The sequence below is a fragment of the Passer domesticus genome, chromosome 6 (genome assembly GCF_036417665.1).
Source record: "Passer domesticus isolate bPasDom1 chromosome 6, bPasDom1.hap1, whole genome shotgun sequence".
NCBI classification, from domain to species: Eukaryota; Metazoa; Chordata; class Aves; order Passeriformes; family Passeridae; genus Passer; species Passer domesticus.
The window spans coordinates 2,533,879-2,558,691 of record NC_087479.1 but is presented as its reverse complement, the minus strand read 5'-3'; the positions used below and the strand labels follow the sequence as shown (position 1 = coordinate 2,558,691).

The window sequence follows — 24,813 nt, the reverse complement described above, 5'->3', positions numbered from 1 at the left end:
GTCAGAGCTGAAATAAAGCCTCAGGGGAGGAATTACTGATTATCCGCGCTCGGATCCGCGGCGGCTCCCCAGCCGCTCCCCTGCGTGTGGCAGCGGAGGTGGCACCGAGCTCCCCTGTTCCCTGACCCCACTGTGTCTCGCCGCCCGCAGATCACGGCACGCATCCTGGAGGCTCACCAGAATGTGGCCCAGATGAGCCTCATCGAGGCCAAGATGCGCTTTATCCAAGCCTGGCAGTCGCTGCCGGAGTTCGGCATCACGCACTTCAACGCGAGGTGGGTGGGGCTGCGGGGCTGGGCTGGAGGAGTTTCCTTCATGGATGCAGGGAGTGGGTTAAATACCCTGGAATCATCATGGAATGGGTTGGGTTGAGTTGGATTGGATTGGGTTGGGTTGGTTTGGGTGGCGTTGGATTGGGTTGGGTTGTGTTGGATTGGGTTGAGTTGGGCCACCTTGGATTGGGTTGGGTTGGATTGGGTTGGGCTGCATTGGGTTGGGTTGAGTTGGATTGGATTGGATTGGATTGGATTGGATTGGATTGGATTGGATTGGATTGGATTGGGTTGGGCCACCTTGGATTGGGTTGGGTTGGGCTACCTTGCGTTGGGTTGAGTTGGATTGGATTGAGTTGGGTTGGGCTGCCTTGGATTGGGTTGGGTTGGGCTACCTTGGGTTGGGTTGAGTTGGATTAGATTGAGTTGGGTTGGTTTGGGTTGCATTGGGTTGGGTTGAATTGTCTTGAGTTGCCTTGGGTTGCGTTGGGTTGCCTTAGATTGGGTTTCCTTGGGATGCCTTGGGTTGGGTTGGCTTGGCTTGGAAGGGACCTCAAAGTTCATCTCATTCCAACCCCCTGCCATGGGCAAGGACATCCCTGTGCCCATCCTTGGCTGGGGAAGTCGCAGTGCAGCTGACATTAGAAACATGAGCTGCTCTGATTTATAACAGCTGTTTACCAAGTAAACTCATCTGCTGGGTTTGTGTGTCTCACTTGTTTTTCTCAATCCCTCTGCCAGGTTCCAGGGTGGGAAGAAGGATGAGCTGATCGGCATCGCCTACAACCGGCTGATCCGCATGGACGCCAGCACGGGCGACGCCGTCAAGACCTGGCGCTTCAGCAACATGAAACAGTGGAATGTCAACTGGGAGATCAAAATGGTGAGATGTGTCTGACACCCCGTGCTCTCCCCTGCTCCTGCCAGTGAGACAGGAACCACTCCAGGAGTCCTGGAATCCCAAATGGGTTGGGTTGGAAGGGACCTTAGAGCTCAACTTGTTCCCATGTCCCTGCCATGGGTCTTCCACTGTCCCAGGCTGCTCCAAACGCCATCCAGCCTGGCCTGGGACACTCCCAGGGATCCAGGGGCAGACACAGCAAATCTGGGCATGCTCACCACCCTCCCAGCCAGCAATTCCCAGTTCCCAATCTCCCATCCATCCCTGCCCTCTGGCAGTGGGAGCCATTCCCTGTGTCCTGTCCCTCCATGCCTTGTGCCCAGTCCCTCTCCAGCTCTCTTGGAGTTTCTTTAGGCACTGGTGGAGTTCTATGTGACCCTTAAGAAAAAACCCTGAATCTTTCTCTCCTGTAGCCAGGAATTATTTTCTCCATTCTCTGAACTCCACGCAATTAAATGAAGAGAAACCTCAGCTCTGATGCTCAGGCCCCATCCTGACCCATAACAAAAATATACAGGGCCTTATCCATACTAAAATTCCTTTCATTAGCTGTACAACTCAGACTTTCATGTAAATAGCAAACAGAACTGAGTAGTTACTTCCCCAGGCTCTGAGATGGGCTTTCCCCCTGCTGTTACATTTGGATGCACAAATTTTTGGGCTCCTTTTTGGCAGAACACACAATTAAAACTGCCAGGGATACGTGAGGGCTGTTCTCCTGCAGTTTGCAGCTCATTAAGAGTTGCTGAAAAAATTATTCAGCGTCCCCCTCTGCCTCAGAGTCATTGTTTTGACTCAGTTGCAAGCCCAGATATCCCAATTATCCAGCTTGGATACTCTGCTGGGAATCCCCATCCCTCCTGCAGAGCTGTCAGTGATGGGGGGACAAAAAGAGAACGAGCATCAATAAATGAATGGTTTGTTCAGTCACTCCAAAATGAGCTCCCCCAGCCCCCATAAGGTATTCAGTGGCCAAAATTCAACTTAGAAAACCAGGGAAAAGTGGAAAGAAAGCCCAGATTCAACAGGTCTGTGCCCATTCCCTGTTTCTCTGGAAGCAGGGAAAGTGTGGCCATGTTCTCACCATGGAGAGGTGGAAACACACTGGGGGATTGTTTCTGAGTCAGGGGAGAATACAAGGGGTAATGGTAATTTAAATAAATAAATGAATGGATAAATAAATAGAAAGCAATACAAAAGGCAATAAACAGTATTTCAGTATCTAAATATTTGAATAAGAGTCATGGGATATTTAAAGGGGGAAGGAACTCCTAAGAATCCTCAAGGCCAAATTACCATTCACAGGATCCCAGAATGGTTTGGGTTGGGAGGGACCTTAAAGATGAACTCATTCCATCCTCTGCCATGGGAAGGGACACCTTCCATCATCCCAGGCTGCTCCAAGCCCCATCCAGCCTGGCCTTGGGCACTGCCAGGGAATCCAGGGGCAGCCACAGCTGCTCTGGGCACCCTGGGCCAGCCCCACACAGAAAGGAATTCCTTCCCAATCTCCCATCCATCTCTGTCCTCTGGCAGTGGGAGCCATTCCCTCTGTCCTGTCCCTCCATGCCTTGTCCCCAGTCCCTCTGCAGCTCTCCTGGAGCCCCTTCAGGCCCTGCCAGGGGCTCTGAGCTCTCCCTGGAGCTTCTCCTCTCCAGGGGAACATTCCCAGCATGGCTCCAGAGCAGAGGAGCCCCAGCCCTTGTCTTCCTCTGGGCTCACTCCTACACTGGCACCGCAAAATTTTGCTCAGGCATTAGAAAACCACCTGAACACCCCAAAAAACCCAGGGAGGAGGGAAGCAGCAGCTCCCTGGGGGGGAGGCAGGCGGGGCTGAGCCGGGTGTGCCCCGCAGGTGACGGTGGAGTTCGCGGACGAGGTGCGCGTGTCCTTCATCTGCACCGAGGTGGACTGCAAGGTGGTGCACGAGTTCATCGGGGGCTACATCTTCCTGTCCACGCGGGCCAAGGACCAGAACGAGAGCCTGGACGAGGAGATGTTCTACAAACTGACCAGTGGCTGGGTGTGAGCCCCGCCAGCCTCGCCCCAGGAGCCCCCATGGCCATATTCATGTTTAACTTTCCAAAGCTGTCCTTTGAGATAATGCTGCTTAATAAAGTAAGCTTGAAATGTATCTTTTTTTTTTTTAACAATTGGATTTTTGGTTGGGTTTTTTCTTTTTTTTTTTTTTCTTTTTTTTTTCTTTTTTTTCCTTTTTTTTTTTTTTTTTTTGCATTACCAGACCAGTTAATCTGTGTGCACTAATGAGCACTTCTGTTAATTTGCTATAACCAGACCGTGTCTGGGCAGGGTGACAGTGACCCACAGATCCAGACTCCGACGGGCAGATCAGGATAAAGATTTAACTGACTTTAAAAAGCCAATTTTTGAAGAGAACTCTAAGCCATCTTCTTGTAAAAGCCATCCAGGGCTAACCTATATGAAGTCTATTTATCATGTTTAATGCATGAGTGTTTTATTTCCTTTTTTTTGTGTTTTTATTCTGTACATTTGACCTGTTTGAAGTCGTCCTGCTCCCAAGCAGAGCTGCCATCTCTCCTCTCACACTACACCAGGACTCTGAAGGTGCCTGACATGACTTTGAGGATAGTTTTGTGTGGCCTCGAAGATGATCTTCTGTTAGTCTGTTATAGCTTGGTTTTATTTGTTTAACTTGCCTTTTGATAATCATTTATATTGTCTTTTTTTTTAATTTTATTTGTACACCGTATTGTATTATGACACTTTTAGTATTCACCAGCATAGTCACTGTTCTGCCTCTGATATGCAAATTTTTTCATTACGATATGAAGTAAAAGGTTTATGAAGTAAAGGTTTTTGTGTAACTAATGTAAAAAACCACAAATTTTATAAAGTTGTACAGTTTTTGTAACTAGTCTCACAAGCCAGCTAGGATATTGCATAGGTCAGCAGTAACTGTAGGATGTCTGGAAGGGGTACGGGGACAAACCAAGGAATAAAAAACCCACAAAAAATACAATTTCAGTCCAGTAAATTTTGATTTAAGTTAAAGGGGATTCCAGAGCTGTGCCACAACACCCTCAGTAGCTGATCCCTGGGGCCAGGACTGCCAGGTTCATTAAGCCATTCCCACATTAACGCTAACGAGGAGGGATCCCGTGCCCACCTAATGCCAAGGAATATCCAGTGTTGCGTTCCCATAGTCCGTGGTATCAAGACTATGTTCAAATACATTTTATTTTAAATAAAAGTCAAATCTTCTATTTAACATTCAGCTGCCACTCCTGGTTTTTGGGGTCTCCCTGTGCTATGGAAAGGCCATGAACAATTCCATAGGATGGAGCCATCCCATGCCAGCCTTGGGCTCCCTCCTGCTGCCTTATCCCAGGTTTGCTGAAACAAATGCCACCAAAAAGTTACAAAATTCTGGAATGTTTGGGTTGGAAAAGACCTTCAAGCTCAGCTTGTTCCCTCTGCCAAGGGCAGGGACACCTTCCACCATCCCAGGCTGCTCCAAGCCCTGTCCAGCCTGGCCTTGGGCACTGCCAGGGATCCAGGGGCAGCCACAGCTGCTCTGGGCACCCTGTGCCAGGGCCTGCCCACCCTCACAGCCAGGAATTCCTTCCCAATCTCCCATCCATCCCTGCCTTCTGGGACTGGGAACAAGGCATGGAGGGACAGGACACACATTCCCTGTGTCCTGTCCCTCCATGCCTTGTCCCCAGTCCCTCTCCAGCTCTCCTGGAGTCCCCTGTAGATCCCACTCCCTGGCCAGGCAGTGGGAAGCAGCCCAGGGATTCAGGGAATCACAGGATCTCAGCTGAACCCACCACTAAACCACGTCCCCAATGCCACATCCACAAAGCTTTTACATCCCTCCAGTGACCACTGCTACCCTGGGCAGCTGTGCCAGTGCCTGACCATTCCATCAAGGAATTTCCCCTAATATTTCCCCTATACCCAACCTCAGCCTCCCCTGGCACAAATTCCTCTCCCCATTTCCACACCGATCCTTTCCCACCGCGTGCCCCGGGACTGGCTGCTCCCTTGCTCCATAAAATCCAGGATAAGGAAGGGGTGGCCTGGTGGGGGCTGGGCAATTCCTCCCGCTCCAACAGCAGCACCCAGGGCGTGCCAGGGATGCTCCCAGTCCTGCCCCACGCCCCAGGGCTCCTTCTTTGGGATGCAGCAAGCCCGGGCAGCTCCGAGACACGCGAGCGGAGGGCGGCGAGCACGCTCCTGGCAGGCAGCACCAGGATCTCGGCTGGAACTGCTCCAAAGCTGGGTGTGTGATGGGGAAAAACATTCACCTCCTAGTGCCTCCCTGGAAAACATTCACCTCCTAGTGCCCAGGCTGGGCCTGGGCAGGATGGGGAGGTGAAAAGATGGATGCGGTGCCCTCGGTCCCCAGGCAGCGCTGCAGGGCTCGGCTGGCCGGAGCTGGGGGAGGTGGTGAGGCAGGAAACGCCGAGCAGAAAAGGAGAGGAGGTCGGGAAGGGCCATGGGAAGGCAGAGGCTGCTGTCAGCCACAGCCCTTCCCCAGACAGCCCCCGAGGGTGGGAGTTGGGAGGAGGCGGGTGGGAAGCGGTGCTGGAAACAGGGAAGGGTCACAGGGGGTTTGAGGTGGTCCAAAGGAGCTTCCCAGGAGTTTTCTGCTCAGTTTTCCAGGGTCTTTCCTAGATGAAAACTTCCTTTCTCCTTGGATGAAAAGATGTAAGTGGTAATGAGCAGAGAGGGGTAAAAAATGATGTGGTTCTCCTAAAATCTGGAGAAGCCCCAGATAAAATATGGCACAGATGGAAGTGGCCACACGCTGAGGATGGACAAGGGTGAGGAGGACACTGGAAAAGGGATTAAGGAGGGAAACGGGAAGAGCTGGAGCCCACGGGAAGGGAAGGATGATCCACCTCAGGGACAGGCAGCAGAGAGGACAGGGAGGTTTGTGGTTGTTTGCTCCATGATCCTGAGCCAAAGGAAAACCAGGATGTGGTGGGACAGAGGGTTTCCAGTGATGTGGAAATCACACCACAGGGTTTGGGTGTCTGGGCATCAGAGCCAGCAGCAGAGGATGAGGAGGGTCTTGGCAAGACAAGGCACAGCCAGTCCCAGTTCCTGCAGCTCCAGCACTGGAAGAAGACACAGAGATTTATTTTGCTGACACGGGGAAATCTGGCTGTGGTTGTTCCTTCTGGGTAATGGAAGGAGCAATCCAAACTAAAACCCAAACCAAAACCCAGGAGAAGCCAGCCCGTGGGTGTCCCCAGCCCCGGGTGACTCAGCCTCAGGGGGGGGAAGCTGTGACTGCCTGGCATCCACAAACCGGGGGCTGTGCTTGGGAAAGAGGAATTATTTCCGACTTCCAGTGATAAGCACATGGTGGGGAGGGAGATTCAAAGCCAACAGGGCTGCTCCAACCTCGGTTTAACAAAAGAAGTGGCAGAGATGGCTGAAAATGGGACAACTCCAGCCCTGCAACAGCAGCAGGGCCAGGGGGATGATGCTCCTCCCCTGCTGACCCCGCTGCAGGACCTTGAGGAGGGGAAAAGGAAAAAATAAATCATTTTTTGGCAAGGTACTGATGCAAACCGGCTGCCAGGCTGCAACTGCACCTCTGTGAATGCAGCAGGGGATTGGGATGCCTGCGTGAGCCAGGCATGGCCTGGGGGGTCGGCTGGGATTCCTACAGCGTTTGAAACCCCAAATAATTTAATGCCGTGCAGATGGGCGAGTCCCGGGGAGGGTTTGGAGAGGGATCGGCGGAGGTTTGGATGCGGGAGAGGTTTGCAGACGCACAGATATTTTTTAAAAACAGCAATAAAAGAAGTATCTCCCCAGCAGGGCTGTCCCCTGCAGCAGGCAGGGGGTGAGAGCTGGGTGTGGAGACACCCTGCTGACAGGAATTGATGGAAAAGAGACATTGGAAATGTTCAAGATTAAGTGGATGGGACTTGGAGCAACGTGGGATAGTGGAAGGTGTCCCTGGCCATGGCAGAGGGCTGGAAGGAGATGATGTTTAAGGTCCTTCCCAACCCAAAACATTCCATGATTCTGTGACTCTTCTCTAACACGATCCCCAAGCTCTCCAGAAGGAGCTGGGTCATTCCCTCCACCCAGGACACGCGGGATTCCAAAAGCCCTCCCGTTCCTCCCTCCCCAGGGGCTCTGCTGTGTGGGCAGGGGCTGAAGAAGCTCCTTAAATGATCCATAGTAAACCCGAGGCGGGTGAGTCACTGCAGTGACTCGGGAAGCACATGGAGACTTTCCAGCCGGGCAGGGGCTCCTGGGTGGCCAGCAGCACTGTGAGCAAAGCATCTCCCAAATTCCCGGGGCTCACACCAAGGGGGAATGCCAGAGCTCTACCCGACCTTGCCCTGCCTCCTCTGACCTCTCCAGGGTTGAGCATCCTGGGGCTGGGACCAGCAGCACCTTTCACCCTGACCTGCCCCACACAGGGACCTCCGAGTCAGGCGCTCAGGACCAGCAGGGATGTTCCTGGAATTGATTAGGGATGCAGGAAAGGCAGACCTGGCGTCGCCAGAGCCAGGATCCAGCGCAGAGCTGGAACCACACACGGATGTGGATGTGCCTGGGTCTGTCTGGCCTCATTTCCCAGGTGTATCATCCCTCATCTCCGATGCAGGAAGGGATGCTGAGGATCCAAAGCCTTCCAGAGTGACAGCACCAGGAGTGCTTTAATGGGTCTAATTAAATCCGGGCGGATCAGTGACCACTCCTGCGGCTCCAAACCTTTCTGGAGACCAGTGGGGGTTTTATTTGTTTGCTTTCAGTCTCACAAGAGCCCCGGGTGCTTTGATTTGCAGCCCTGAGGCACTAAACAGATAAAAGTTCCATAAATATCTGCTGGATGTTATAGATCTGAAACAAATAAAGTGCCCCCCCTGCTCACAGCTCTTCCCGTAAGCAGCAGTGCCATCCCGGCCTGCTCCCGTTTCCATCGGCATCCCAGCCTTCCCTTTGAAATCCCCTGCATCCCTCCAGCTGTTCCACATATTTCAGGCCTCAGTCTCCCCCCAGAAACTGCTCCTTTGGTTCCCCTTAAGCTCTCCCGTCTGGTTTTCATAATCCCAGGATGCAAACGGGGACTTTTCCCAGGCCGAAGGTCTGCGACCCCTCGGGATGCAAACCTGGATCTTCCCCTGGATCTGCTGATGGGCTGTGGGGGAGAGGATGGGAAACTCCAGTTTAAGAAGGACTTGAAATCCCAACGTGCCAAATTCATCCCAGAAAAGCTGACAGGGAGCTCACATCAGTGTGATCAGCATTTGATCTGATCCGAGGAAGAGGCTGTGGAGCTGCATTTCAGGAGTTTTTCTTTTTTCAGCTTGACACAGGAGCAGCAAAATATTTCCCAAATTCCCAAGTGACTCAGAAAGGCCAATCCCATATTTCACAGTGGCTCAAATAGGCAGGAACCTGTCAGATACTGAAATCATTCAGAACATTTTCCCTTTGATCCCCAGCTAGGACAAAGAGCTGGTAACAGAGCTCCCCTGTGCTGTCAGCTCCTGGTGAAGCTGCAGATTCCCAGCTGGTGGGAAGCCTCTGCTTGGAAAACTCCCACTCCCCCTCCCCTGAGAATGCAGCAGTTTGAGCAAATAAAGCATTTGCTCTGGGTTTTATTTTTGGCTTTTGGTCAACAGCTGGTCCGTCCCTAATGAGTGAGCTGGGCTTTGATTTCCTGCCTGGAGAAGGGGGTGAGAAATGGGAGAGGATCTGGGTTAGAAATTTGACTCACACCAGTGATCCCAGCTGGGATTTGCTCCCATTAGTCCCTTGCCTGGGGACATGTCCCAAGGAGAGGCCCTGGAACAGCTCAGGAACAAGCTCAGGGGCCACAGGGGAACTGCAGGGGTGCCCAGAGAAAGTGAAGCTCCTGATCCCAGGCTGAGCAAGGACAGGCACCACACTGCCCTCCAAACTGGCCTCAGGGAATGGGGTGGCAGTGGCTCTGTTCTTCCCCTTGTGCAGCTCCTCAATCATCACCACAGAACCCCAGAATGGTTTGAGTTCAGAGTGGCTTTAAATCCCATCTTATTCCAAGGGCAGGGACACCTTCCACCATCCCAGGTTGCTCAGAGCCCCATCTGACCTGGCACAGAAAATTTCCAGGGATGGGGCAGCCACAGTTTCTCTGGGCACAGGCCCTCACCATCCTCACAGCCAGGAATTTCTTCCCAATATCCCATCTAAACTTGCCCTCTTTTCCACATCCTCTTTTGTTTCAGAGCATTTGAGCCCACTGAGCTCAGGTTTGAGCTCTCCCCCACCAGTGGGAGATGGGATGCTGATCCCAGGGGAATGAGCCCATCAAATTCCTGCTCATCCAGGGGCAGGGATGGCCAGGGCTCACCTGGAAAAATCCAGGTTCCTGGTGTCCCTAATGGCTCTCAGCAGATTTAGGCAGGAGGGCAAAGAGCTGCTGTGACCCTGAGTTTTGTGAGCTTTGCTTTTCCCCTGATGAGGCAGCGAGGGCGAGGAGAGCTCTTGGGAATGGCAAACCTGCGGAGAACCCTGCCCATCCTTCCAGAGGGACAGGGCTACCCCCAGGCCCCCATCCATGCTGTGTCCCACCCTGGGTGGCCCTCTGGAGGGACCACATCTGATTCACATCATCTCCCAGCTGAAAATCCTGTGCCAAGACCTTCCAGGGGTGCAGCCTCACAGCCAGGGGCTCCCTGGAACTCGGGAGGAGCCGCGGGGTCCGGCTGATGGCTGTGGGCAGCTGCTTCATCTCCTGAATGTTTTTCTGCTTCCCATAAACTGGAGGAGAGGGTGGGAATGTGTGTGTGAGACAGGGAAATGATGGCAAGGAGGGAGAGGGATGTAAATCTTGCGAAGCACTGAAGTGACAGATCCTGGAAGAGAACTGGAGTGAGAGCAGGGAATGTTGCTGGTGGGGGAATGTGGAGGAGAGGAAGAGCCAGGGTGGATGTGCCCCTAGGAAAATTTTGGAGCAAAGGGAAGAGCCTGGCCCCTGCTGCTCCCCCAGCACCCATATTGTCCCACATATCCACAGGGCCTGGAAATGAGAGCACCTGGAACCTCCAAGTCTCAAATTGTCCTTCAAGCCCTCTGTGACCAAGCCAATCCAATTTTGCCGTTAATTAGGCAGAGTTCAAAAACAACCCTGTGGGATTTCCTGCCTCCTCTTGCTCCCCTACAACTGTGCCACAAGGTAGGAGAAAGGAGGAAAAGCTCATAAAGCAGAATTAAGGCAAGATGCTCTGTAAAGCATCCCTGATTCATCATTTTCCTTTCATTTTGAGGGACCCCCCTCCTCCCCCGGTCCACACGCCCCCAAAGCACAGCTCACCTCCCCCATCCCAAGCGTGCAACACGTGTCAGCTCTCCGAGGAACGCTGGCCTTCGTTAAACTCAGGTCACTAAATTCCAGGGATCTCTCACTGTCTGCACGGCTGCAGGAGCAGCTCCAGACACGGAAGAAGCTGAATCTGATGTGTAATAACTCCACCTAGAGGGAAAAGGGACTGGGAGAGAAGGGCCACGGGTGAGCACAGCAGGGCTCAGCACATTCCCCATCCTGGCACAGAGAGGGGATCGCTGCCTGGCCACAGGAATAACAGTGGCATGGCCACAGAACTGTGGCTTCACAGAAGGGTTTGGGTTGGAAGGGACTCCCAAACCCATCCAGTGCCACTCCTGACACCTTCCACCATCCCAGGTTGCTCCAAGTCCCATTCAACCTGGCCTGGGAACACTTCCAGGGATCCAGGGGCAGCCACAGCTGCTCTGGGCACCCTGTGCCAGGGCCTCCCACCCTCACAGGGAAAAGTTTTGTCCTAATCTCTAATCCAACCCCCACCTTGTTCAGTTTAAATGCTCTGTCCCTTGGTGTGCCTGAGACCATCAGCTCCCAGTGATGCCAAAGCCACCTGTCCCTTTCCACCCCAGGAACAGCTGCCCCTCACTGGTCTCACACAGAGGATTCTTCAAGTCCTTCTTGGGACTCTTGGGACACTTAAATAGATCCCTTAAATAGATCCCCCAATACCCAAGGAAGAGGAGGGCAAGGGATCAGGGCTGTATTTCCTTTGAAGAAGCTTCTAACCTGAATTTAATGGAGCTTTGGGGAACACAGCACTCCTGAAGTGTCCCACTGATGGGACATCTGGTGACAGTCAGGGGGCAAATGCCACCTTGGTGCCACCTTGGTGGAAGGGGAAAAGGCAGAAGCTGCTATTCACTCACCAATCCAGGAGAACAGCCTATGGAACCCACAGTGTGCTCATTTAGTACAGGAAGATCTGTCACCCCGAGTGCTCTGCCTGTGGCTGAGGAGAAAATGTCCTTTTACCCCAAATGTGCAGAGTCACCTGCAATGTGCACACCCCTGGACCTGCAGCACTCTGGGATCAGAAGCACCATTTGGGCTTCATCCCCCATTTCTCACCCCAAGGCCAGGTTCGTGCTGGATCTGATCCCAGCTCCAATTTTTTGGGATGAGCTGATACTGTTTTACTTCCCACAAAACAGCCACATCCAAAGGAGGGTGAGACCCATAATTAAGTTGGAGCATTTTTGTTGTATTTTTAAAGCCTTGACCTGGACTCTGAGCCAGGATATTGGAGCATTAATAGGGGAGATGTTGTCAGCTTTAGGTAGGGATTTTCTCCATGAAAAAAAGGTGGGTTTGGGACATGGGCAGGAAAGATGGGAAAAGCTGAAGACACCAAACACTCCCAGCCTCCATGGATGGCAGGCTGAGGCTGCAACACCCCCATGGCTCTGAAGACTTTCTGGGCAGTTAAATTACATTTGGCTGCTTGGTGAAAGATGGGATAATTATTTCCAGCGAGGCAGACACGGTCCAGATGCACTTCTCCTTCCATAACTGCACTAACACTCTCCCAAACCCCAAGGAAATGCCATTTTCCAGGCCCAGGAGGCCATCTGGATGGCAGCAGAGCTTTGCCAGGTTTCCTCTTGACTTTATTAAGCTGGAGCAGATATGTAGTATCTCATTATCTGTCTGCAGGAAACACTTGGGGAGACAGAGCAGCATCTTTCTGTCCAGGAGATAAACAGGCACTGCAGCCTCTGCAAAATCCAGGTGCCTGGAGCTGGTTTGTGACATCTCCACCCCTCAGGATTTGGTTGTGGCTGGATACAGGCTGTGAGAGGTTAAAAGAGCCAAAGAGGCCAATCCCTGGGTATTCCAAGCCCTGAGCATGTTTCCAAAACAGAATGTAAACACTTTTATTGTGGCAAGGATTCCTCTGCTCCTCCTGCCTTGTGTCATGCAGCCGAAGGAAAAGGAGAGCACTTTTTCTCTCCTCATAAAGCAGGGCGTGTTCAGGCTCTGACACTGACATCAAACAAGTGCATGGCTCCCTTCCCATCTTTCAAGCCACGGATTTGCAATTTCCCTGCTGACAAATCCAGAGCAGCCAAAGGAGATCACTTTGCTGGAGTTTTGGGGTTTTTTTCCCCACTGCAACAGAAAATGTCAGAGTGGAACAGGCAGAGAGGAGATGTGGAAATGAGGAAGCAGTGGAAAGGTGTTATTTCAACTTTCCCCTCGGTCTCCAGCAGCCAAATCCTGGCCTCAGAGATACCAGGGAGCTGTGGATCCTTGCTGGCCTTGGAAAGAATTACAGAATATCCTGAGCTGGAAGGGACCCCCAAGGCCCAGCTCCTGAAAGGTGGCCGTGCCCAGCTGGGGCTGGGCTCCTTTTCCAGGCAGCACTGACACAACCAGGGGACACAGCCTCCAGCTGTGCCAAGGGAATTCAGGCTGGATATCAGGAAAAAAAGATTTTTCCAGAAAGGGTGATAAAGCTGTGGAATGGCTGCCCGGGGAGGTGGTGCAGTCACCATCCCTGGGTGTGTTTAACAAAGCCTGGATGTGGCACTGGGGGCCAGGGCTGGGTTGAGCTGTTGGGGCTGGGCTGGACTCCATGATCCTGAAGGTCTCTCCCAACCCAGGGATTCTGTGAATTGTGTGAATTCTGTGGATCAGAGTCCAACTCCAGGCCCTGCCCAGACCCCCAGCAATCCCACCCTGGCATCCCTGGCAGCTCCTGGAGCTCTGGCAGCCTCGGGGCTGTGCCCATTCCTAGGGAGCCTGGGCACTGCCAGCACCCTCTGGATGAAGAACCATTCCCTAATATCCAATTTGACTCCCCTGGCACAGCTCCAGCCCTTCCCTGGGTCCTGTCCCTGCTCAGCAGAGAAGCAGCAAAGCCCATTTCATGTGTGGACTCAGCAAAAGTGGCTGATCCAGTTTTTCCCATCCTGGGAACACCAATCAATGTAATGGAGCAGTTGGAGCCAGCCCAAGATGATCAGAGGGATGGAGCAGCTCTCCTGCAAGGAAAGGCTGGGAGAATTGGGATTATTCAGCCTGGAAGAGACTTCAGGGTGACCTAACTGCAGCATCCAGTGCCTGAAGGGAGCCTACAAAAAGCATGGAGAAAGATTATTTACAAGGGCCTGGAATGACAAGGAAGGTTTTCCCACCCAGATCATTCCCCTGCTCTGGTTTAGACTCTTGCTGCTACAAAATCCACGTGCAAAAAGATTTGTCAGCACCTGTGCTAGGAAACAGGACAGCACTGGTCTCCAGGACTGACAAACTCAGCCTTGCTGGGGCAGGGCAAGAGTTTTAACCAAAACAAAGGATTTTCCCCTCACTTTTCAACATTCTGCTGCTGCACAGGAGCGCTGGAGACTGAGTTACACACACAGGGTGCACTGCTCAGCTGCTAAACCCCCCAGGCCAGAGGCACCTGCTGGGCCAGGATGTCCCTCCACAGCCACTGCTGGAAAATGGGAGATGATCCTGGAGGAGAACTGTCCAAAAATCGCTGCATTCCCGCTGCAGGTGCAGGAGCCTGCGTGGGGAAAGCTGGGCTGACCCCGTGTGGTCGTGGCCTCCTTATGGCATGGCTTTGGTTCTAGAAAGCCACTCTTACTCGCACAAAGTGTAAAATCTACCTCAAATCCATAAAATCTTTCCATCCAGGAGAAGGCAGTGTGGTGGGAGTCAAGCTAAACCTCTGTCTGGCATTTTTCACCCCATGGGAATGCGTCCACACTCCCAGAGTCCCTGTTCAACCAGGCAAAGCAGCACAATAAAATATTAATTTTTAGCATGGATGGGACATTCCCGCTCCTCGGAATCCCTCAAAGCAAACAAGAGGGGATAGGAGGGGAAACTCCCACCCAGTTTGTGCCTTTCCCTCACAGCAAAAGGTTAAATGTTGCAGTGTTCATCTGGCTGCAGTCTGGGAGCTTTGCCCCCAGATTCTGGGTGTGGAAGGTCAGCGTGTGTCATCTGGTCACTCTGGGCCTGAAGAAGTCAAAAAAATAAGGAATGTTGATTGTTTCCATGGTTACAGAATGATTCATTCTGGTGGTAAAACAACAGGGGAGACACACGGAAAATGAGAATCATGGCTCAGAAGCGTTTTGTGTAATTATTGCGTTCACCAGCTCTCCTGCTGCAGGCTACGTGCACGCCCTGACCTCAGCCATTCGTAAAACTGTCTCTTGAGACGATCCCAAAGTTGAGGGTTTTTTATTGAAAAGAAATTGAAACCCTTACTCATGAAGTCTGTCAGCCCTGGAAGCTGAACAAGGCCCATCCAAGAAGAGCAACGGAGCCTCCAAAAAAACCCCCAGAGATAAAAATTATCAAAGTGAGGGCCTGGAGGGACAGGACAAGGGGCTTTAAACTGGAAGAGGATGGGTTTAGACGGGATATTAGGGAGGAATTCTTCCCTGGGAGGGCAGGGAGGCACAGGGTGCCAAGAGAAGCTGTGGCTGCCCCTGGATCCCTGGAAGTGTCCAAGGCCAGGCTGGACAGGGCTTGAAGCAGCCTGGGACGGTGGAAGGTGTCCCTTACAAGGTGACCCTTGGAATTCTAAAATTCCAAACCCATCAAACGCCTCAGCCTCGGCATCCCTGAGGGGGTGCAAGGGGTGTGTGTGTGTGTGTCGTGCCTCGCTGCCTTCACCCTTCCCCTCGCAGAGCCCAAAGGGACTTCTGTGAGGGTGAAGAACCCTTCATGCGGCGGGAAGAGCGGCGGGAGCCCCGAACGGAGACAGCATCCACCACCACCACCCGCCCCCGCCCGCCATCTTGGCGGCGCCCTGAGGGGGCGGTGGGGGCGTGGCCTCACCGAGCGAGGGGGCGTGGCCACGGCTCTCCCGCCCAATCCGCGCCAGGCAGCGCGCCGGGCCCTAAAGGTCGCGAGGCCGGCTGAGCGGCCGGCGGAGGGGGGGGGGGGGGGGGCGCGGCCAGCGGGCGGAGCTCGGCGGCGATTGGCTGCGGCCGGCCGCGGCCGGCTGCGATTGGGCCGCGGGCGGGCGGGTGGGCGGGGGCGCGCGCGCGCGCGCCGGGCCCGGCCCGGCCCCGCCCACCGGTTGCCACGTCCGTGCGGCGCGTGCGGCGGGGCCGGCGCGCGCGGTGAGTGCGGGCTGAGGGGCGCTGAGGGGCTGAGCGGGCGCGGGGAGCCCCGAGCGCTCCGCGCCCTCCGAGGGCTCGGGCCGGGGACGGGTCCCGCCCCCGAGCGGCTGCTTGGGCTCAGGGGCGCTGCGGGACACACCGCCGAGGGGCTGCGGGGTGATGTGGCCGCCCCGAAGGATGTGTGTGAGGGGCTGCGGGTGGAGTGAGGGGTGCCCTCAGCAGGGGTGCCCTCAGCGAGCTGAGGGGCTGGTGTGGGCAAAGGTCCTACCTTCAGCTTCAGGGACCCCCCGAGAGGCCGTGTGTGGGACCCCCTGGGTTCTGTGTGAGGTGGGGAGAGCCCCCCGAAGGGCTGCGCGTTGAGGGGATCCCCTCAAGGGGCTCCGTGTGAGGTGGGGCCGGCCCCTGCGGAGGCTGCTCTGTCCCCAGGGGCTGCTTGAGCCCAGGGCAGCCCAGCAGGGGCACGGCCGGGGGGGCTGGCAGAGGTCTGGCCCGGCACCCACCGCCCCTCCCGGCGGGTCTGGGGGTGTCCCCCCGGGTGGCAGCTCAGCTCAGGGGGTCCCTGGCCGTGCCCTGCTCCCAGCACGACTCCCAGGCTCAGACCCACAGGCCTGAGCTCTCCTTCCCTGTGCCTTAATATTTGTTCTTATTTTTAGTTGATGTTATCCTAAATCTCATTCTTGCCTCCAGAAAAATGAGCATAACTTGCAACTCCGTCCTGCTCCAGCCGTGCCGGAAGTATTTGGGAAAGTGACTCTTAGTTGGTCACTGATTGCTCATAGAGCATTGAAAATTTTATTTTCTCTTGGCGCTTTTGCCTTGGTGTGCTGTAACCCTGAACTGGAGTTTGAGGGCTGCTTCATTCTGTACAGACGCTGTTCGAGTGTTGGTATGGACATTTGGGAATTCTGGGGGACAGAGGAAAAGTGACATTGGGCTGGTCGAGCTGCAGGAACAGAGGAATCTGTAGGAATGTTTCCCTTTGTAATTAATCTTTCCCGCTGCTTCGTTTTGAAAATTCACATGGGGTGAGAGTTTGTGTTGCTGCTGAATTGCTGTAACAGCAAATGTTTGTACTTTTATATGCAAAATCAGGGTGAGAGCTGGGATTCAAAGGCCAGTGTGTTACCAGCAGGTGGCATAAAAAAGATTTTGTGTTGGGTTTTTTTTTAGTTAGGAAATTTCAGTTGGGTTTCTGGAGCCACTTTCACTTTTGAGGCTCGTTACACTGCGATGCTCCACAGCAAACATTCTTTTTTGGGCTGTGAGGTGTCTTATTTTAAAAAGTGTCATCCCAGACACTTTTTTCTTTCTGCTGTTTGGCCTGGCCACTGGTGTGTGACTGCTGTATTCGTGGTGCAGCTAGGGCAATCTGAAGGTTTATAAAGAAATTGGAAGTTTTCATGAGCTCTGCTCATACCACAACCCTGACCAGGTATTCCACAGGGGACAGAATAAGAATTATTTTAATTTATCATAGAATCCCAGACTTGGAAGGGACCTCAAAGCCCATCTCAGTGCATGAGCAGGGACACCTCCCACTGTCCAGGCAGCTCCAAGCCCTGTCCAGCCTGGCCTTGGATGCAACGAGGAAGAGCTCCCTTTGTCACCCAGAGCAAGCCAACCTCTTCAATCATTAACAAGGTGACATTAACACTGTCACCTTGGCCCTGTTTCATGGCTGGGCTCTGCAAACACACGGAGCAAACAGCACAGCCCAGGGCTGGGCTGTGCCATCACCTGCTGTGGCATGGGCACAGTAAAGGTTTCTGGGGTGGGACTGCCTGGCAGAAGTGCTCTGCTCCCATTGCAGTTGAGCAGCAGTGCAGATGATGGCTGGTCAGGTCGCTGGGAGGTTTTTTGGGAGTGTTGCTTTCCTTGCCAGGGGGCTGTGGAGTTAAATGCCCTCCTCAGAGCCTGTGAGGCTGGACTTTGCCAGGATAAACACAGGAGCTCTGGTGAGGGCTGGGCAGATGAAGTGAACAGCAGTGTACTCACCCTCCTGGAGATCCCTGAGGCAAACCCCAGGGCATGGCGTGCCACAGGGGGAGCAGCTCACGTAGAGGTTAAACCATGGCTCACCCCTTCCCTTCCCTTCCCTTGCAGATCTCTGTCTGCAGCCATGATGCCCGTGGCCACCGTGCTGCCCGACGACACGCCCATGTTTGACCCCAGGCTCCTGCAGGAGCTCGACTGGAGTGAGAACACCACGGCCTTTTCTCCTGCTATTTCTCCACTGGATCCAGGGGATGGGCTGGTCCTGAGACCGCTCTGCACAGCTGATTTGAATCGAGGTAGAGCCCTGGTTTGTCATTGCCAGAAATGACAGTGGGGGGCTGAGTTGGTAACTTGTGTTTCCGTAGGAGCTCTCAGTAGATTGGGATTGCTCATTTTCCCTGATTTGGGTTATTTTTATCAGCAAACAATTTGATGGAATTTTAGAGTGGCAAATGACCCACGGGGATCCTTGAGTCCATCCCCTGAACCTGCACAGGACACCCCAGCAATGCCACAACATCCCTTGGGCTCTGGTGGCCTTGGGGCTGTGACCGTGTCCTGCTTTGTCCTGTGTGACCACATCCCTGAATCTGAGCTTTTGGCATCGTGGATTGACTGGTGTCAATCCATGGTGCTGTATTGGGTGACCCTGAAAATATGATTTACTGTTTTAATCCTAAAATTCAAGTAAAATCTTCCAAATAATCCACAAGTTCCCATTCACCATGGTTTTGGAGAGGGAACACAGTTGCTCATGCTGTAGCCTTTAATACCAAAACAGCATGAACAAGCATCTTGGTGCATGGATTCTCCTTCAGTTCTGGAATTTGGATTAAAAGGTTGCTTTGGACTCATTATTCCAGGCTCACTCAAGCTTTAGCCAATCCTTCAACATTTTCCCATCCCATTGTCATGTGCTGGTGCCATGGTCCCTCTCCAGACAGCTGTGTTGGATTGTTCCTTGCTGTTTGGAGCTGGCTGTGTGTCTGTCCCTCTCTGAGAGTTGTTTTCCCCTCCTTTCCTGCCAGGCTTTTTTAAGGTCCTGGGTCAGCTGACGGAAGCAGGAGCTGTGAGCCCGGAGCAGTTCATCAGTGAGTACCTCATCATTCCTTGGCTGTTGCACAGGGCTTGCAGGGAATCAGGATCCTGCAGGGCTGCTCAGGTGTGAGTGCCTGATGCCAGAGGGAGGGATGAGTTCAGCTCCCCCTGGCACTCAGCCTTGCATCCAGCTGCAGCTACCCCCAAGGGCTGCTTGAATTGCTGCTGAAAATGTGAAACTGGTTTTTAGACTGAGCTTTAGCTAGCTGGTAGGATGAATTATTTGGGTTGCTCCAGGCTCCTCCAACCTGGACTGGAACACTCTCCAGGATGGGGCAGCCACAGCTGCTCTGGGCACCCTGTGCCAGCCCCTCATCACCCTCTCAGGGAAGAATTCCTTCCCAATATCCCATCTAACCCTGCCCGCTGGGGCAGCCATTCCCCTGGTGCTGTCCCTCCAGGCCCTTGACCAAAATCCCTCTCCATCTCTCTCTGAACCTTCTTTAGATCCCCTTTAAATCCTATTCCCAGGCCAGACAGGCAGTGGGAAGGCATTGAGGGAGTCACAGGATCTGAGCCAATCCCACCACTAATCCATGTCCCCAGGTGTCACATCCAACAGCTTTGGAATCCCTCCAGGGATGGCCACTCCACCACTGCCCTGGGCAGCTGTGCCAGGGCTGGACAACCCTTTCCATGAAATTCTTCCCTGTGAGGGTGGCACAGGGTGCCCAGAGAAGCTGTGGCTGCCTCTGGAGGTGTCCAGGACCAAGGGCTTGGAGCAGCCTGGGACAGTGGAAGGTGTCCCTGCCCATGGAAGGGGATAATGAGATGAGCTTTAAGGTCCTTCCAGCCCAGAACATTCCATGATTTGATATTGTAGCACCCATGTGCAGAGCTGTTCACAAGGGTGGTTTTCTGGGAAAATAAGGAAAAGGAATTTGTGTAATTCCTGCTTTTTCATGGGTTTGTCTGACTCTGGGCCATTCATTTTCTGAGTCTTGGGTGCATCATCCCTGTGATCCCACAGTGATTTGCAGTCAGAGACTGCTGCAAAAATCAGATTGAAGTGCAGTTTGCTGTGAGCCTGAATCGCCTGTTCCACACTGTGCCTGCTCCCACAGAAACCTTTGAGCACATGAAGAGGTCTGGAGATTACTACGTCACCGTGGTGGAGGACACCAACCTGGGGCAGATCGTTGCCACGGCAACGCTGGTTATAGAACATAAATTCACTCACTCCTGTGCCAAGGTAAATCCTGCAGCTGGGAAGGGAGGAAAAGATCCTGGCCCTGGCTCTGGGCATGCTGGTTTTATGGTGTTACTGTGTGGTGACAACTTCAAGTCCTGTCAGGGGAGGTTTAGGTTGGGTATTGGGAAAAATGTCCTTGTGGAAAAGGTGGTCCAGGCCTGTACAGGCTGCTCAGGGCTGTGGTGGAGTGCCCATCCCTGGAGGGATTTAAAATCCGTGTGGATGTGGCACTTGGGGACATGGGGCAGTGGTGGCCTTGGCAGTGCTGGGCTCGATGGTCTTGAAGGGCTTCTCCAACCTTAAAAATGTAAATATTTCAAAAATATATTTTAAAATATCAAGTATTTTGTATATTTAAAAAAATATATCACATCCTTGAGTGCTGAGCTGGTAGCAACAGCAGGCTGTGGCTTTTATAAGGAAAAAGGAGCCCTGGGAGATCTGTCCCACTGTGGCAGTGAGCCTGGGAAGGAGTCAGACGTGGCTGTGACAGAGCAGATGGCTGAGGATCCCCAGGCTGGGAACACAGGGAGCTGCAAGGGCAATCCCCAGGCTAACAAACCCTCCCCTGTGTTTTCAGAGAGGCAGGATAGAAGATGTGGTGGTCAGCGGGGAGTGCAGAGGGAAGCAGCTTGGAAAACTGTGAGTATTCCCCACCCGTGCCATTCAGCAAGCCCTTTACACCTCACACCTTCCTGCCAAGCAGCTGGGAAGGATTCAGCCAGCAGGGATCACCAGCTGGCCATGAAGTGATCTGCAGGAAAACACAGAGTGCTGTCAGCCCTCAGTGTTGTGGCTGTGACAACAGAACTCATCAGATATCACTGACCCAGCATTTAACTGCTGATTTTTTGTCTTTTCCAGATTAACGTCCACCCTCACCTTGCTAAGTAAGAGACTGAACTGTTACAAAATCACGCTGGAGTGTCTGCCCAAAAATGTGGATTTCTACAAGAAGTTTGGCTATTTGGTATCTGATGAAAACTACATGTTTCAACGGTTCTTTAATTAACAGCTTCTAGGTGTTCTGGGTTCTTTTTTTTCTTGGAAAGACTGTTGGTGGAGGAGCTTGTGCTACAAACATTCTCTCCGTGGAAAATTTCTATAGTTTATTGCTGCAGATATAACAATCCCTATGAATAATGAACATCAAATGTGTAAATCTTGGGGGGAAAAAATTACTGAGGTTTTAGAAAGAGTCCTCTGGGTTAGAAAATAAGTTTAGAACTAATTTTTACTACTGTTGAGTCGAGGTGAAGCTTTTCTGTTCCAGCTGAGTTACACAGGACTCGTTAAAGGGATGGTTTTTAACCAAAGGTATATATTTTTATCTCAAATTTTTTCTCGCATTGTATTTTTCTAAAGGTTTGTGCTTCTTTTCTCAGCAGCCAAAGGACAGCCCTGGGACTGTCCTGGCTGTGCTGGTGGAAGGATGACGTAGCTGGGGAAGGGATGAGGCTTCTCTTATGCAGAATCAGTGACACACAGCAGGCCTTAGTTCTGGTTTGTTCCATGACACCTCATGGAAGTGCTGGGGGTGCATCTGGAGTTTTCCAGGCACTGTTTTCCAAGACTGGATTTGTTACTCTTGGTGCAGGATGGGGAGAATCCTTCCAGGCTGTGCTGAAAATGGATGTGTGCTTCTCACTGCAGGCCTCCTGCACTTTAGCTGATAACTTGGTTTTCAGGATAATTACTTTTTTTTTTCTGACATAAAAACCCCAAATGTGGTTTGCAACAGGGAAACTGGAATGTCTGAAGGAATGTATCCCATAGGGAGTGGGGTTCTGGCTGGTAAGCACTGGGAAGGGGACTGGCATGGCAGATTCAGCTTCCCCTGAGGGAGCTGGGGCTGTCCAGCCCAGAAAAGCCCTAGAGACTTCCAGAGCCTGAACAGGAGGGAGAGGGACTTTTGTATGGGCAGGACACAGGGATTGGCTTCCCACTGCCAGAGGGCAGATTGGATACTGGAAAGGAATTCCTGGCTGGGAGGGAGGGCAGGCCCTGGTATAGAATTCCCAGAGCAGCTGTGGCTGCCCCTGGATCCCTGGAAGTGTTCAAGGTCAGGTTGGACAGGGCTTGGAGCAGCCTGGGACAGTGGAAGATGTCCCTGTTGGAATGAGATGAGTTTAAGGTCCTTTCCAACCCAAACCACTCTGGGATTTACTGAACACCCCTGGCCCAGCCACTGGAGCTCCAGGAGGGATTTGCACCTGTGGCACAGCAAACCAGGAGGAAAACCCCCCTTTTCCCAAGGGAGTGCTGCTCCTGCTGCTGTGGAGCCTCCCTGCTTGGATCAGTGATTTCAGCACTTTTGCCAGGGGTGGAAAGCAAAGAACATCCCAAGGCCTGTTGGCAGCAGTGGTGTTTTGTGTGTTGTGTGGGGAGTGACACATCCCAGAGCCATGAATAGGGCATTGTAGCCAGCCAGGGTTGTTTGTGGGCAGCCAGGCCTTCCACACTGTCCTGCTTTGTGCTCTGGAGAGCGACTCTGCAGTGCTGGGGGCTCTGCTTGATCTTCCTGAGGGTTCTCCACTCCATCCAGTGTCTCCTTGGTGATGTCTGCGTTATTTATTGATTATTTTTTTAAAGAATATCTTTGTTTAAGCTGAATAAATGATTGCCACCTGTACCTGGACTGTTTTTCATGGAGTGAGGATGTGCTTGTTGAGCAGCAGCAGCTGCTGCAGTCCCTGTTCCCCTTGCCTAGGCTGAAAAGAACAGTTTTAGCAGTTCCCTGTGGATTTCTGTCCCAGGAGAAAGCAGATGTGCTCCTCTGGCAGCATCTGCATGGCTCAGGCCCTCTCATTCTGTAAAGCAGCTCCTGCTTTCTGCTGGCCCAAGTGACTGAGGAGGATTTTCCTGCCTTTCACAGCTGTAATTAATTCAGAATTTCCAGGATTTAAAGCGGATTATTTGAATTCCATGGCACCTCCACCCTCTGAAGAGCCCCAGGCCCTCATTAGGAGTTAATGAGAAGATCCGAGTGAGGAGCAGGTGCTGTGGCCCTGCTCAGATCGCTGTCAAACAGATGGATGGGGTTCAGCACAACGGGCACAGCCCCTCAGGGCAGCGCAGAGCTCTTTGTTCCTCCCAGAGGTGACATTCCCACCCTCTGCACAAACAGCAGCTGGAGAGCTGGAGGTGCCTCGTGGGGTCAGGTGTGCCACAGTCACACAGGGGCTGCTTGACACTGTCACAGGGACAGGGACAGTGCCACAAGTGCCAGCTCCGCATGGCCCCGGGGGAGGGAAACAACTGCAGCAGCCCTGAAACTTATCCTGAAGAGGGAAGAGCAAGGGCCCCTGTATGTGTATTATCTATATATAAAAACATATCTGAAATATAGCCATAAATATGTATAGCATATATGTATATATAATATATATATGGATATGTATTTTATGTACATGTAAAATCTATATATGGATATGTATTTTATGTATATATGAAATTTATACTGAGATTAATAATGTATACATATTTATATATACATATCTAGAGAGACTATATATATATATATATATGTGTGTGTGTGTGTGTGTATAAAATCAAGCATGACCTCCTTGAGGCAAGCACCAAACCTTTCAGAAATGTCCTTTCCCTGGACCACAAAGGCATCTGGGTGCCTCTGTTTCAGATTCATATAATTATCTATAGCTATATAGATATTTTATATGTATTTTTATATATATAATCATACAAATAGTACCTATATAAAACCAGCAGTATTTGGACATATAGTTGATTAATTTGGACACACAGTTGATTCTGGAGAATGCCAGACTGGTTTGGGCTGGAAGTGACCTCAAAGCCCATCTTATTCCACCCCTTGCCATGGCCAGGGCCACTTCCACTATCCCAGTTTGCTCCTGCCCTTGTTCAGCCTTGCCTGGAACACTTTTCTTTTTGTCAGAACCAGCCCTGACAGCTTCTCCAGAGGCTGAATGTTACTTCCTCCCTGGGATTTCAGTTTTTGGCTGAGACCTTTCCCAGCCTGAGGAAGAGATTTCCAGCTCCTTCACTCTGCTTCCCCTAAGCTGGAAAAGGCAATTTCAGCACCTCGATCAAGAGCTGTGGATTCCCAAAGATTTGGGTGTTGCAGTTTTCTGTTTGAACCTGGGAAATAAAAAAAAATAATTCACCCTCCATTTCTCAGGGACCCTGCTTCCAATTCCTGCCTTTAGTTCAACCCCCAAAACCAAATGTTGAAACAAACACCTCCTGGCAGTGAAACCACAGCAGACAGACACAGGAAGCTTTAAATAGATGGCTTAGTAATAGATCTGAGGAAAATTAAATCTCAGAATCCCCTAGGATCTGACAGGCAGACAGACCAGAATGACTGTAAAAGGCACCAGGAGGGGGTAATGCCAGGGAAAAAAAACTGGATTGATGAGAAATCCTTAGTCATGGAGCTTGTCAGTAGGAAGGGAGTGTTCCCAGGACCCCAGAGAGAACAGACATGGACATGGAGCAGCCTGGAGATGAATCAGCCTTCCATCTGAGCTTCATCCCTCCCCTTCCCCAGGGAGCTGGAGCTGACAGGGATTTGATGCCTCCCAGCCCCGCTGGGGGCTGGCAGGGCCTGGGGGCTGGGCAGGGCCAGGCACAGCCCCGCTGCTGCCATGTGGGAGCCTGGTGCTCCAAAGGCCAGGAATGCATTTCCCAAGAGCCCCAGAGCATTCCTTTATGGAGGGTCAAGTTCAGAGCAGGAACAAACCCTCTCCAACTGCAAACCAGCAGCTCTCCAGGAGATAAATCACTTCCTTTTTTTCCAGCTGAAAAATTCCTACCTAAAGCATCCCACTGTTTATTGCAGATTTTTCCCTCCTGAAGGAATTACTCTGCTCCATCACTGCTGCAGGTGGCAGAGGGTATCAGCAGGGACAGCAATGTGCTGCTGGATGCTCTGATCCCCA

General features: G+C 52.4%; 2 protein-coding genes across 8 annotated transcripts in view; both read left to right on the top strand.

Annotated features, from left to right (window-relative positions):
• Nucleotides 1–4,423, top strand: part of FERMT2 (FERM domain containing kindlin 2) — a 49,847-nt gene extending 45,424 nt beyond the window's left edge. For all 4 annotated transcript variants that reach the window (XM_064422862.1, XM_064422861.1, XM_064422860.1 and 1 more), the window contains 3 exons: nucleotides 151–275; nucleotides 1,014–1,155; nucleotides 3,029–4,423. In XM_064422862.1, the coding sequence (XP_064278932.1) occupies nucleotides 151–275; nucleotides 1,014–1,155; nucleotides 3,029–3,202 (441 nt within the window). In that variant the 3' untranslated portion in view covers nucleotides 3,203–4,423. The remainder of the gene's footprint in view (nucleotides 1–150; nucleotides 276–1,013; nucleotides 1,156–3,028) is intronic.
• Nucleotides 4,424–15,527: 11,104 nt separating this feature from the next.
• GNPNAT1 (glucosamine-phosphate N-acetyltransferase 1) lies at nucleotides 15,528–22,529 on the top strand. 4 transcript variants are annotated; one of them, XM_064422857.1, is made up of 6 exons: nucleotides 15,528–15,606; nucleotides 17,710–17,897; nucleotides 18,630–18,692; nucleotides 19,764–19,891; nucleotides 20,472–20,533; nucleotides 20,756–22,529. In XM_064422857.1, the coding sequence occupies exons 2-6, from the start codon at nucleotides 17,726–17,728 to the stop codon at nucleotides 20,901–20,903; spliced, it is 573 nt and encodes a 190-aa protein (XP_064278927.1). In that variant the 5' UTR covers nucleotides 15,528–15,606; nucleotides 17,710–17,725; the 3' UTR covers nucleotides 20,904–22,529. The 4 variants fall into 4 exon arrangements, with proteins under 4 accessions (XP_064278927.1, XP_064278929.1, XP_064278926.1 ...); XM_064422859.1 differs by having other exon boundaries at nucleotides 15,531–15,588; XM_064422856.1 differs by lacking the exon at nucleotides 15,528–15,606 and adding an exon at nucleotides 16,159–17,038.
• The last annotated feature ends 2,284 nt before the right edge of the window (nucleotides 22,530–24,813 follow it).

Coding starts and splice junctions, on each gene's coding strand:
- GNPNAT1 (XM_064422856.1), top strand. CDS start 17,007: ATGAGCTCTGCTCATACCACAACCCTGACCAG. Junction 17,898..18,629: donor CACAGCTGATTTGAATCGAG/GTAGAGCCCTGG, acceptor CTTTCCTGCCAG/GCTTTTTTAAGGTCCTGGGT. Junction 19,892..20,471: donor TCACTCACTCCTGTGCCAAG/GTAAATCCTGCA, acceptor CTGTGTTTTCAG/AGAGGCAGGATAGAAGATGT.